Source organism: Desmodus rotundus, chromosome 10 (assembly GCF_022682495.2).
Source record: "Desmodus rotundus isolate HL8 chromosome 10, HLdesRot8A.1, whole genome shotgun sequence".
NCBI classification, from domain to species: domain Eukaryota; kingdom Metazoa; phylum Chordata; class Mammalia; order Chiroptera; family Phyllostomidae; genus Desmodus; species Desmodus rotundus.
Genome location: NC_071396.1, coordinates 67,069,074 through 67,083,757, shown reverse-complemented (window position 1 = coordinate 67,083,757; position 14,684 = coordinate 67,069,074). Strand labels below are relative to the sequence as shown.

Sequence of the window (14,684 nt, the reverse complement as noted above, 5' to 3'; positions counted from 1 at the left end):
CATCACTTAAACATGAAGTTCTTTGAACAGTAGTCAGCTGTTTTCTAATAGGGTGAAAATGCATCTCTGATGCTAACAGAAGGGTTTATTTGTTTCTTTGGGGTTTTTTTTAACTTCTTTTTGTACTGTCCTACATTGCCAGTTGCACAGAAATGTTTTAGAAATACCCAGTTATTTTAGTCATCAGACTAATAGTGAAGAGGTGGTGAAGGGGAAGGACAAGGAGCTTATTCTGGCATTTGGGAAAATCAAAATGACAAGTTAGTGATTTTCTAACTGGGCAATTGGAATCTTTAAAGAAAACAAATCATTAGCACTTCCATGGAGCACTTCTTGTAGATTCCAAACTTTTTCATTAGAAGGGGGGAAAAATAGTCGAGCATAAACTGTAAGAGTTCTACAGTGGACTGTTTTGAGAGTATGTTGCACCAAGGGACCTAAGGTGAAAAATGTATTTGGGCTCCACTCTGCAAAACAAGCAGACATGTTGCAGTTTGAAACTGACAAAGTCCTGTTTTGCATTGGCTTCTCATCCTTCCTTTTCCACGTTGCTGATGACTCCAAGTTAACCAGATATTAAATACTCTATAGTGTCCATTGTGTCAGGAGGAGGGAGCTCAAAAGTCTCCGTGGATCTAGGCTGTCTGGGGAATCTCTCCCTTTCCTATCCTGGCAGAAAGGAAGTTTGGCAGTGGCTACTGAATTCTCTACCTAGGAGGTGGTTGGGCCTCGAAGAAGGCAGTGGGAATATGAACCTGCCGTCTCAGGACGACGCATGCACTCAGTGATTCATTCTTTCTGCAGATATTTGCTAAGAACACACTTTGGGCTAGGCACTAGTGTGTGTCTTCGATTCTTCCTTTCAATTAAATTACATGGGAAGATGAAGTGAACATAACTTTTTATATTACATTAATACTTACTACAATGAAAAATAAACAAAAATATAATGATACCAAACTGGGAAGTATTTGTGCTGTGATCACTAATCACAGAAGCAATTTCCTTTGCTAATCTTGAACATATAAAAGGGTGAAGGTTTATTTTGGGAAAAGTTTTTCTGCATCCTAGAAACTGACATTTAACTTGCTCAGAAAGTTAGTATTAAAGAGATTAGTTGGGGGCCCATCTCATGAGGAATGGAGTTTGGGACTTGAGGATGCTGGAGCGGAAATCTAGCAAAGCTAGAACAGGAAGTTCTCAAAAAATAAAAATAAACAAACAATATATGGGGGGATCAGGGAAACGTCCACTGGTGGTCTTTGGAATAAAGATGTATTATAGGCTTCCCCTATAATCGTGTGGGATCACCACTGGCCAGTGATCAGACATAAAGCCAGGGGAACTCTCTAGGGATTAGGAAGGTGACCCAGTTCAACCCTTTGTCTTCTGATGGAGACTTTGGGATTGACAATTGTGGCCATGGTTACTGAACCTAAAACAAAAACAAATTAAGCAAACAACTAGAACAGGAACAGAATCACAGAAATGGAGATCACATGGAGGGTTACAAGCAGGGAGCAGGAGAGGGGAGAATGGGGACAAAGGTACAGGGAATAAGAAGCATAATTGGTAGGTACAAAACAGACAGGGGGAGACTAAGAACAGTATAGGAAATGGAGAAGCCAAAGAACCTAAAAGTACAAACCATGGACATGAACTAAGGTGGATGGATGCTGGAGGGACAGGGGATGCAGGGGAGAAAGGGATAAAGGGGAGAAAAAATGGGACAACTGTAATAGCATAATCAATAAAATATACTTAAAGAAATGTGGGCTCCTAACCACCTTGCAATGTTACCCAGGGGTCACAGAACATATTTAGCAGATAACAGTTTGATTTTCATTTGCGACTACCTGATGGCTTCATTCCTTGATGCTTAAACTCTATTAAAGAATAGCGTGGTTTTTGCCCTGGCAGGTGTGGCTTAGTTGTTTGGGCGTCATCCCACATACAGAATATAAAAGGCAACTGATCGATGTTCCCCTCTCACATCGATGTTTCTCTTCCTCTCTTTCTCCCTCCCTTCCCCTCTCTCTGAAACTAATGGGCGTGTCCTCCAGTGAGGATTTAAAAAGAAAGAAGTGCATGATTTTCAAAGTAATAAAGCTTCCACGCTGTGGTTTATTAAACTAAGACATATTAATACACTTACAGCAGTCGAGCCTTATCTTAAAACCTTTAACTGTTGGCCTCTTCTAGTCTTTCAAAGCACATCAAATTCTGAATTTCTTCTTTGCTCACTAAGTTTGTGTGAACAATGACTGATGGTGAAGGTGATAAGCTTAGTGTATATTTAATGTTAAAATAACTGAAACCAAACCTAGGCCCTAACACAGAAATGATGTTCAGTAAACAGTCATCAAATGAGGGAAGGGAGAAAATTTAAGTTGGTCTCAAATTTACATCCAGCCTTGATCCTGGAAGTAATTTTTGTTTTCAAAACAAACTTTGGCTTTAAGACTCAGTCTTATCAGACAGGTTCATAGCTAGAAAAAAAATAATGGACATAAATCAACTTCATTATTCTCAAAAAGAGTAAATTTTTTAAAAACAAAACTTAAGGTCTTTTTTCCTTCTGCCTTCCCGTCATTTCAGTGGCAGACAACTCTCCCACCTCAACTTACTGATCCAACATAGAATTCCCACCAAATCTGATTGCCATGGTATGTATTTGCCCACATGCCTGCTTCCCACAAGCCAGCTGCAACACCCTCTTGGACAGGAGGCACTGTCTGACTGTCTCTGTGGTCCTGGCACCTGGCATCATACCTGAAGGAAGCATCGCATTCACTCAGATGGTCGGCGGATGGATTAAATGTTTACCTGATTTAAAGAGAGAAATCTATTTTTAATTTTTTGAGATAACTCTGCACTGCTTTTCACAGTGGCTGCACCAGTCTGCATTCCCACCAAGAGTGCAGAAGGGTTCCCCTTTCTCCACACCCTCGAGCACTTGTTTATTGATTTATTGATGATAGTCATTCTGACAGGCGGGAGCTGGTGTCTCACTGTGGTTTTAATTTGCATCTCTGATGGTCAGTGACATTGAGCATCTTTTCATGTGTCTTCTGGTCACCTGTATGTCCTCTTTGGAGAAGTGTCTATTCAGGTCCTTTGCCCATTTTTAATTGGTTTTTTTGGTATTGAGTTATAAGTTCTTTATAAATTTTGGATATTAACACCTTATCACAGGGGTTGCCAACCCCCAGGCCGAGGACTGGTACCAGTCCGTGGTCAGTTAGGAACCAGGCCCCACAGCAAGAGGTGAGCAGAGGGCAAGCAGGTGAAGCTTCATTCACTTTACCGCCTGAGCTCAGCACCCCTGTCTCCAGCACCCCTCTCCCCCTCAACCCCGGGTCATGGAAAAACTGTCTTGCATGTAACTGGCCCCTTGTGCCAAAAAGGTTGGGGACCGCTGCCTTATCAGATGTATCATTGGCCAATATGTTCTTCCATTCAGTGGGTTCTTTTTTCATTTTGTTGGTGGTTTCCTTTGCTGTGCAAAACCTTTTTAGTTTGATGTCGTCCTGTTTGTTTCCTTTCCCTTTTGTTTCCCTTGCCTGAGGAGATATCTCAGAAAAAATATTGCTACAAGCAATGTCCAAGATTTTACCACCTGCGTTTTCTTCTAGGATTTTTATGGTTTTGAGTCTAACACTTCAGTCTTTAATCCATCTTGAATTTATTCTTGTATGTGACAAGAAGGTGGTCTAGTTTTATTTTTCTGCATGTATCTGTCCAATTTTTCCAACACCATTTATTGAATAAACTATCTCTAGCTCACTATATGTTTTTGCCTCCTCCATCAAATATTAATTGACCATAGAGACTTGGGTTTATTTCTGGGCTGTCTATCCTGTTCCATTGATCTCTGTGTCTGTTCTTATGCCAGTGCCAGGCTGTTTTGATTACTTTGGCCTTGTAGTGTAGTTTGATATCAGGTAGCATGATCCCTCCAACTTTGTTCTTCTTTCTCAAAATTGCTGCAGCTATTCGGGGTCTTTTGTGGTTCCATACAAATTTTGGGGATATTCTAGTGCTTTGAAATACACCCTTGGTATTCTGATAGAAATATTACTGAATTTATAGATTGCTTTGGTAGTATGGACATTTTAATAATTCCACTTCTTAGAATTTATCTGAAGAAATCTAAAACACTAATTTGAAAAACTATATGCACCCCTATGTTCATTGCAAGATTATTTACAATAGCCAAGATCCAGAAGCAGCCCAAGTGTCCATCAGTAGATGAGTAGGTAAAACAGCTGTGGGACATTTACATGATGGAATACTACTCTGCACTAAAAAAGAAAATTTTACCCTCGTGACAACATGGATGGACCTGGAGAGCATTATGCTGACTTAAATAACCCAGTCAGAGAAAGACAAATACCATGATTTCACTCACATTTGGAATCTAATGAACAAACTGAACTAACAAGCAAAGTAGAGACAGATTCACAGATAGAGAGCAGGCTGACAGCTGTGGGGAGCGGATGAGGAGCGGATGGGGAGCTGTGGGGGTGGAGGGGTAGAGCAAAAAAAACAGAGAAAGAACTCATGGACACAGACAACAGTGTGGTGGTTGTGGGGCGGAGAGGCTGGGTGGAGGTGGAACGGGGTATAGGAGCATAAATGGTTATAGAAAAAATATAATTAAAATGAACTGGTAAAAAAATTAAATAAAAATAAATAAAAAGAGAAATCTAACAAAACAAGTTGCAAATGAAAATTAGTTCTCTGATATATGTAGTTGGAAAGCAGCCCTCATCCATTCCTCCAGTGGCATTCTCCGTGCACCCACGCTGTGTGCTCTGCTCACGGACCTGGGACAGAGGAACCAGGCTATGGGAGGGAGAGAACAAGGGTCCTGCGTTTTAGTAGCTCATCTGTTGAGCACATAGATAGTATTTAATTCCTCAGGTCCCTGGTCTGTGCCTCCTTCTCTGCGAGCTCACACCTCACTCAGTAGGATCTGAGTGATATATAAACTGTTAACTGAATCTAGTTTTTGGAAAGGAATTTCAAAGAATCAAAGAGATCCATCCATTTTCTGGAATTATGCCTGTCAATTAGCATTTCCCCCAACATCGCCTCCCCTGTCACCCCACAAATATCTTCCTGCCTGCCATAAGGCTTTCAAAGTGTGTGTGAAATCTAAGAATGGCCTTGTTCCCAGCCACTCATAGGCGCTGACCCTAGGCTTACTGACTGCGGAGGGGACTTGATGCTCTCCCGGTTGCTCATCCGTATTTTCCTTTGTTCTCTTCCTGCATTGTGCCGACCGGTTACCGCAGAGGGGCATTCATGAAATCCGAGAGATCAGACAGTTTCACTTCACTGGCTGGCCGGATCATGGGGTCCCTTACCATGCCACAGGACTGCTGGGATTCGTCCGGCAGGTCAAATCCAAGAGCCCACCCAACGCAGGCCCCTTGGTGGTGCACTGCAGGTAGGTAGCACACCCGGGGCCTCTGGAAGGAAGCACAGTGGGCGGTGGTTGTGGGTCTCCTTTGGGTGGTGGGAATGCGTTGGAATCCAATGGAGGCGATGGTTGCACAACACTGTGAATGCGTGAAATGCCACTGAATGGTACACTTGAAATGGTTCACTTTATATGGTGTGATTTCACCATCGTAAGATTTTTTTTTTAAAGCAGTGGCACAGGGGTCCTTCTCCCTCCTCTAACAGACATCTCTCTCCGTTTAGTGCTGGTGCCGGGAGGACTGGCTGTTTCATCGTTATTGACATCATGTTGGACATGGCGGAACGGGAAGGGGTGGTGGACATCTACAACTGTGTCAGGGAGCTGCGGTCACGGAGAGTGAACATGGTGCAGACAGAGGTACCGTGCTCCCCGCCAGCCCCCGTCAGTTCTTGGACTGGTGCACGGGGCTTCTGCACCGCCGCCCCCAGAGCCAAGGGGGAAAGGAACACTGGCAGTTCTCTCTCCAAAACTGCCTAGAAGAAGTGATATTCCTGGCAGCCTCTCTTTCCCTCCTCCCTTCTTCCTTTTGTTTTCTTTTCCTAAACAAACAGAAAGGCCACGAGTCTCCCAGGTAACAGAATCTGCAGCCATGAGCCTAAATCTGCTGTTTCTGTGTCAAGGAGCCCGGTAGAGTCTCTATGTTTAGGCTTCGAGTATCCAGTGCCCTTTCTTTTTATTATGTCCTTAAACTAGCTGGTAACCAGAGCAAGACGACTCCTGAGTGTAGCCAGGCATTTGCCAAGTGGCCAAAGGGTAATCTCCGTACAGTTTGTTCTTCTCCTGGTCCCTGAAAGTTCTGCCCAGTGGCCGGCATCGTGGGAATTCACCCGTTTTGTAGAAGTGCTCTGTGCCAGCTAGTATAATCCTTCTATCAGCTAGAGTTCAAGGTGTCTCAGGAATCTAAGTTTTTGAGCAAAAATATTACATCCTGCTCCTAGGAAATTCATATTTTTACAAATATTTGATTGTTTTAAGTATGATTCATGAAGTAGAAGAAGAATGGAAAGAAACCATTGCATTTTGATTGTGCGCACAGTTCACACAAGCCCCTGGGAAACCTAATTTCTTGTTCTTTAGCTAATACAAAGAAAAACAGCAGAAACTACAAATGCTGCTTTCCTGGCATTTTTTGCTTTGGAATAGGGATTCTTTGTTTTAAGTATAATAATGATATTAATGTGTTTTTAATATACTTCACAGTTAATCACGCTTTGCCTCATCCACTTTCGCACTTGCTCCTCTTCTTCGAGATGATGTTTAATAGCAGTGGGCTGTTTCTGAGAATGAAGAGTCCTGGTTATTTATAGAAATTAAAATAAAAAGTAATGAGACTCTTTCACATCTCACATAATTAAAAGTCAGTAATACCTATGGTAAAACTTCAGGAATTAATTGTAGGGAAAATCAGTGCCATTTCTAAACCAGAGGACCCGTTTTTAAACTGTGGGCTTACTGTATGGACAAACAGGAGCTCTTCTCTGGACATGTAAGGACTTTTGTAATTATCACATTAATTAATGTTTCAAAATAAGTAGTTCTAAGTGCTCAGAACTGTTTTTTCACAGTGATGTCAAGTTTGCCTGGACCTTCTTTGCATTATTCATTTGGTTGGTCAATTCTCTTTTTACCATAGATAAGATTCTGCTCATTTCCTCATCTAAAATATTGAGTTTCAAACTCTTGGGATCAGAATTACAAAAGCGTTTTAGCGACAGTTACTCTAGCATTACAGTGCTTGCTCTAGTACCTATCAGTGTCCGACTGGTTTTAGCCAGTCCACTTGACGCTTGTCTCTTCCTCCGTTAAACTGTCACATGTGCCCACTCAATAATGTGCTGGCTGTGCCTTGTGAGGAGCACCCCCTCCTAGCAGTCAGGCCCTCACAGTTGGTTTCTCTCCGTCGGAACACTGCTCCATCTCCTTGACCATGAGGGGCTGTCTTCCCGCCTTCTCTGGATCTCTCAGTTACCTTGGCTTCCCCATGACCAGCATGTCCCATCTGTGTCCCCAGGAGCAATACGTGTTTATCCATGACGCCATCCTAGAAGCCTGTCTTTGTGGAGACACCTCCATCCCTGCCTCTCAAGTTAGGTCTCTGTATTATGACATGAACAAACTGGATCCACAGACAAATTCAAGCCAGATTAAAGAGGAATTTCGGGTAAGTCATGCTAACGGGAGAGGCAAGTGCCTGTGACTTTGCTCCTCAAGAAATGTGTCTAAGTCAGATCCAAAACCATTGAGGCAATGCAGGTTTCTCATCCTCAGCAATATTGGTATCTGGTGCTTGATAATTCTTTGCTGTGGGGACTGTCCTATAGAATTTCTCGCAGCATCCCTGGCCTCTACCAGCTGCACACCAGAAGACCTCCACCACGTCAGTTGTTACCACCAAAAACATGTGTGGACGCTGCCAGTGCCCCACAGGGTCAGTTGCCTGGCTGGGAACTGCTGGTCTAGCAACACCATTTCCCCACTTTAAAAGCAGATACCAGGCAGTCCCACAACACCAAGTGTGTGCAGCCAAAACAAGCAAGATACACTCAGAGCACTTGCTTGGCAAGAGTTCCTTATACTCACATTCAGTCTAAATGCACCTGGCACTAGACCAAACCCTACCCGACCTCTTTCTCCCAAGTGCCCAGGTGTCTAGCCATAGTGGGCACTGTCTATAGACAAAATCCAAAAAGATAAAATGGAAATTAATATGTAACTGTGTAAGTGGGGCTATGGAGAAGGTTGGGGAAGGGACCATTTTGTACTCAGGCTGCAAGGAACTTGGATGTGAAGCCTGAATTGAGACAACACGCTACCCAGCATTCCCTTCCCCACGTGCCTGTGCTCTGTCACGTAGACCCTGAACATGGTAACGCCGACGCTGCGTGTGGAAGACTGTAGCATTGCGCTCCTGCCCCGGAACCACGAGAAAAACCGCTGCATGGACATCCTGCCCCCAGACCGCTGTCTGCCTTTCCTCATCACCATCGACGGGGAGAGCAGCAACTACATCAATGCTGCCCTCATGGACGTAAGCCCACTGACCTTCCCTCAGAAGGCAACGGGGAGATTTTTGTCAAGGGGGAACAACTGGGAAGATGACCAAGTGCGTCCTGGGTCTTCTTCGACTCATCTGCCCTTGGTTTGGGATTGTGTTTTTTTTAAGACAGAAACTATTTTTTCAACAAAGTGCATTTCATATTCTATATGTGTTTTTTTGCCAGCACCAACATTCTTGGTCTCTTGGAAACCACCAGTCCCAAAGTATTGAAAAATGAAACATGTTCCATTTACTCTCTGAACACTTAAATTTTTAACCTGCTGGCCAGAGAGCAAGAGACAGCTATTAGGTCACTAAGGCAGTGAAGTGGGGTAATATGGTTGGCAGCTTTGCTTGAGTCCCCTTTCCTCTTAATTTAGGCAGTAATTACCATGGGGGAAAATTGCCTGTCAGTACGGATAGTACACAAGTCATTACTTCCTGTCAGTCAATTTACTCCTAATTGAATGAACATTTGCTATTCAATTGATGGGAAAAGTGAATGGGTATTTTTAGTGCTAATATGGAAATTTTATTCTGTTGGTGCAGTATCAGTAAAAGGGTACTTACACTTGTTTGAAGCTCTCCAGAGCTATAAAAAGCATGTGTATCCTTTTAATGCAAAAATAAGTAACACCGTCACGCATATAAATGACTAGGGAAGATAGTTAGGAAAAGCAGAACTGTTTTAATTGTACACATTTTTTAATTAAAGTTAAATTTTCTTTATTAAAATAATTATGTGCAAGGCCAATGTTGCTTTTCTACCAGATGTAGCAACAATTTTATAAGATGCTATTGTTTTCTTAGTGTCCATGTGAAAATCATACCATTCTGCAGAGAAGTTTCCATTTAGTCTATTTTGGCATTGACAATGGCGATAGCATTCAACCATTGTTAATGCGTTCAGTGTTTTATGTCACAAATGTGTATGTGTACAGAATAACCTTAGCTTCTTTCCTTCACATTTCCTGGTATATTTGGATCTTTCTTGTGTGTTTGCAGAGCTATAAACAGCCTTCAGCTTTTATAGTCACGCAGCATCCTTTGCCAAACACAGTGAAAGACTTCTGGAGACTGGTCCTGGATTACCACTGCACGTCTGTAGTTATGCTAAATGACGTAGATCCGGCCCAGGTAAGACTCATGAGTTATTACAGCCGGAGCTCTTGCCCAGGGTAAATCTGTGTTTGCTTACACTTTGAGAAGTGTGGCCTTCTGTACCAGGTCACAAAAGCCAGGTGAGGATTAAGAACTAGAGATGATGAAATATGAATGTTAAAAATCAGATGGAATTAGGGATTGGGGCAGAAAATCTGAAACCATAATGACAGGCTGGAATTACAAATGGTGGAAGTAAGAGGACAAGAGAGAGTCAGAAAGGATGGAAATATTGACTGGAGGGGGACAGGGAAGGGGCCCAGTCCGAGCTGAGCAGAATACATGAATGTCGCAAAGCCAAAGTCACTGACCAGCAAACCAGGAAAACAGGAAGGACGCCAGCATCTAACCCAGCCCTTGGTCCCATCGGGGAGATTGTCCTGCCGAAGTGACAGTGGAGCCCTACAGGCGAATTTAAGGGACAGCGATTAGTTTTGTCAACTCTCTCATAAAGATATTAAAAAGAAATAGAAGCTCAGAATGATAAATGGGTTTTTTTCATAGCTCTTCTTCTTAAACATAAAGAGATAGAATGGACGGTAATGACCCAATATTAGTAATGGGGTTACAAACCACCTTCTTAACGAGACTCGTCAGGCAAGCATGAGCACAGTGGCCCTTTAGGAGCTCAGCCTACTGCTCTCGGCACGGCCGTGCAGTCAGAGGCTTCACGGCCAGGACAGCCGCGCTGCGTTCGAACCTAGCATGCTCTAAGGTAAACTCGTTCAGGACCTGAATTCATTTCCTATCTACTAGAAACCTAAATTATTTAAAAAATAAAATAAAATAAGGCCTGAAAAAATATGAATGGTTTTACTTTACTTCATTCACTTACAGTTTTAATTTTCAATTTTTAAAAAATGAGTTTAATTTTTCAGTGTTAAGGGCTATCACTTTTTAAAAATACTTTTCTAAAGTTATAAACAACTTTGAATAAACATGTCATTTTAAATTTTCATTAAAATAAGTTCTTAGATTATTTTTTAAAAAAAGGTCTGACGTATTTTAGCTTTCAAACTGGATAATATTTTTTTCTTCATAAAATCTATTTCATTGACATCAATCTACCATAAGTGGCGTGGACACTCACTTCAACTCTGTAATGCTTTTAATTATGTTTGACACCTACATTATGTTATTAAGGCTCTAGCCTGAAAGTTAATGAAATATTAATGATAATCCTCGTCCTTATCTAGTCTTTTTTGCTTAAGAAGCTTAAATGTTTTAGAAGTCTTCCCCATTGATCCTCTCTGGAGGGTGCAGCCGTTTCTAAAGACAGCAGATACCACACCTCGGAGAGCTTCAAAGACACAACTTGAAATAGAACCAAGGATCCTGGTTTTCTAACTTGCAAAGTCCTGGGTTAAATTTCACTAATTCAAGATTCCTTAGTCAAAGACAGTTATAGAATAAGGGACTTGTTGCCTCTTCAGAATCATTCTTTTTCCCCTAATGTGAATCCTGAAATGTAGTGATAATACTCTTTTGTTCATATTAGTGAGCCAGAGGTTAGTGATTTCTGTGTGTTCTTTTTGAACACCAGTGTTTGAATTCTAAAGCTGCATTCTAAACCCAAACTCTCTGGACTCAAACCAAGCCTCGCCTGGCCAGTGGTAGGAGAGACAAAGAAACCGCAATTCCATTCAGCAGGGAGAGTGATTTTCAGAGTGAGAGAAAAGAGGCTCCTGGGAGTCAGTCTTTTAGAGAACACTAAACTGAGCATTTGAACTTAAAGGCTTTGCAATTGCATAAGAATAGCACTCAACTATTTTAAGTATTTATAGGTCCAGTTCATGGATGTGTTATGCACCATTTAAGCCATTTTCTACATGGTTTACTTGGGCAGAGTGCAGAATGCACTGTGCCAAGAGCTAGCACCAGCCAGGCCCATTCATATTTCTTTGGTGTAAGGGACAAGCTTTAGATCAGGGCTTGAACTGAGAGAGCAAGCAAAAAGCAAAGCTAGCTCAGTCAGGAGTAAAATGGGCAGGAAAGTTCAAATGTGCACGTTAGGGTTTTTATTACCATCTCAGCTTCCCATCCCAATGCCTATTAATTTTAACAGTAGGTCCACCTGGATATCAAAAAGAAAATAAACATTAGCATGCTGTAGTTTGATAAGCTGGTTTTATAACTTGTCACCAGCAAGTGCTGGTGAGGAAGGAAAAATTTAATGAAAGTATTATTTAAGAATAAATAAATGTTTGGTCAAGATGGCGGCATGGGTAAACACAGTATTTGAATCCCCCCACAACCACATCAAAAGTACAACTAAACTGCATTGCAGAACAACCGTCATTCACAACCACCTTAACTCAATGCAAGTCCTACAACTAAGGATATAAAGAAGCCACATGGAGACTGGCAGGAAGGGCAGAGACACCAGAACTGACTGGCCCTGAATCCACATGTGATAGATAAAAATTGGGAGGGATATCTCAACTGCACAGTTCCCTTCTGAGGAGCAAGGGGTCCCAGCCCCACACAAGGCCACCCAGCCCAGGGTTCCAGTGCTGGGAAGAGAAGTCCCCATAACTTCTGCCTGTAAAAACCAGCCAGAATTGTGGCTGAGTGAGACCAAGGGCCACCAGAGTCCTAGGAAGTTCCTCTTTTTTTTAAAATCCTCACTCAACAATATATTTTTTATTGATTTTAGTGAGAGAGGAAGGGAGAGAGAAACACAGATGTGACTGAGGTACATCTCTCAGTTGCCGCCCATATGCACCCCAACAGTGGATCAAACCCACAACCTTTTGGTGTATGGACAACACTCTAACCAACTGAGCCATCCGGCCAGAGCCCAGGCAGTTTCTCTTAAAGGGCCCATGCATGGATTTACTCAGACTCGGTTGCTCTGAGCTCCAGCACTGACAGGGGCAGCAGCTTGAAAGGCACCAAAGACATACAGGGAGGAACTGAAGTGTCTGGCATCAGGGCAAGTGCTGGAGAGGCAGCTTTCTCACACACACAAGTGATGGCAGATGCTACTGTTCTTTTTCTGAGCCCTCCCGCAATAGCGTCAGCAGGCAGGCAACATATGAGAGACTCCATCAACCTGGCTCATACTGTTTGACCCACCCTAGTGATTCTCTGATGCCTTGCCCCACCAATTTGTGGGCCCACCCAAGCTGATTCCAGTGCCTTTTTCATACAAACAGCCTGTCTTGGTTCATCCCTCACACTTTCCTAAAATCTCTCAAACAAGTGCCATATGGCCTCAGCATGCTCCATACCTCCTGCTGAGGGTCCCCAGGCCCGGCATTAGCTACAGCCAGCCTTGATTCTCAGCTTGGCCTCTCCTGGGCACCTCCAAGCCCAGAACAAGTAGCAGCCATCTGCAGATCACTTTGTAGCTCATGCTGGGTGGCCCTGGGCAGAACACAGGCAGTTGCTGACCTTGGCCAGTACCTCCTGGGAGCCCCAGAGCCAGCAAAACTGAGTGGACAGTGTCAGACTATGTTAAAGCACCACCTAGTAACTTCCACAAGAGACACACTCAAGGGGAGGACTCAGCAGGCACCAGAGCCCTGCTGAAGTGTGTTCTGCTCCATGGGCAGGCCCCTACACAGCTGATCCTCCGTAGTGGTCATAGCAGTCCTTGAAACCGGTGGTCCTGGGGGTAAATCCCTCCCATCGACATGCCAGCAACCAAGGCTCAATTACAACAGGAAGGGGTACACAGCCCACAGGGAAGATAGGAGCACACCTGGAGTGTCCAGCTTGGGTGAATGGGGAGGTGGTTCCGCTGGATCCTACAGGACACCTACTATATAAGGCCACTCTTCCAAACCCAGAAGACATAGCAGCTCTGCCTGGTATATAGAAACAAACACAGGCAGGCAGCTAAAATGGGGAGGCAAAGAAGCATATCCCCTGCCCTGGCCAGTGAGGCTCAGTTGGTTGGAATGTGGTCTTGTGAACCAAAAGATCACAGGTTCAATTCCCAGTCAGGGCACATGCCTGGGTGGTGGGTTCAGTCCCTGGTCAGGGCATTTCTGAGAGGTAACCAATCAGTGTTTCTTTCTCTGTCTCTCCCTCCCTTCCCCTGTTATAAAATCAATAAGCATGTCCTCTGGTGAGGATTAAAAAAATTAATGTCTCAAGTGAAAGAACAGAACAAAACTCCCCCCCCCCCAAAAAAAAAAAACTAAACAAAATGGAGAGAAGCAATCTACTGGATGCAGAGTTCAAAACACTGGTTCTAAGGATGCTCAAGGAACTTAAGGGAAGAATAGATGAACTTAAGAGATAACTGCCACAGCATTAAAAAGGTCATGGAAACCAGAAAAAAGAACCAGTCAGAAATGAAGGATACACTAACTGGAATGAAGAATAATTTACAGGGAATCAACAGTAGAGTAGATGAAGCTGAGAATCAAAGCAGCAATTTGGAAATATAAGGAATCAAGAAACACCCAATCTGAACAGCAAAAAGAAAAAAGAATTTAAAAAAATGAGGAGAGTGTAAGGAGACTCTGGAACTTCAAGCATACCGACACTCACATCATGAGGGTGTCAGAAGGAGAAGAGAGAGAGCAAGAAATCAAAAACCTGTTTTTAAAAAGAATGACAGAAGGCTTCCCTGACCTGGTAAAGGAAATAGACGTACAAGTCCAGGAAGCACAGAGAGTCCCAAACAAGATGGATGCAAAAAGGCCCACTCCATGGCACATCATAATTAAAATTCCAAAGGTTAAAGACAAAGAGAGACTCTTAAAAGCAGTAAGAGAAAGGCAATTGGTTACCTACAAGGGAGTTCCCATAAGACTGTCAGCTGATTTCTCCACAGAAACTTAGCAGGCAAGAAAGGACTGGCAAAAAACATTCAAAGTGATGAAAAGCAAGGACCTACAAACAACATTACTCTTCCCAGCAAAGCTATCATTTAGAATGGAAGGACAGATACAGAGCTTCCCAGACAAGAAAAAGTTAAAGAAGTTTATCACTACCAAACCAGTAACATATAAAATGTTAAAGGGTCTTCTTTAAGAAAGA

At 42.9% G+C, this 14,684-nt stretch overlaps 1 protein-coding gene across 2 annotated transcripts in view; it reads left to right on the top strand.

The window, feature by feature from the left end:
• Positions 1-14,684, top strand: part of PTPRM (protein tyrosine phosphatase receptor type M) — a 788,021-nt gene that overhangs the window by 753,173 nt on the left and 20,164 nt on the right. For both annotated transcript variants that reach the window (XM_045187759.2, XM_024580360.4), the window contains 5 exons: positions 5,301-5,455; positions 5,713-5,848; positions 7,503-7,652; positions 8,346-8,519; positions 9,534-9,665. In XM_045187759.2, the coding sequence (XP_045043694.1) occupies positions 5,301-5,455; positions 5,713-5,848; positions 7,503-7,652; positions 8,346-8,519; positions 9,534-9,665 (747 nt within the window). The remainder of the gene's footprint in view (positions 1-5,300; positions 5,456-5,712; positions 5,849-7,502; positions 7,653-8,345; positions 8,520-9,533; positions 9,666-14,684) is intronic.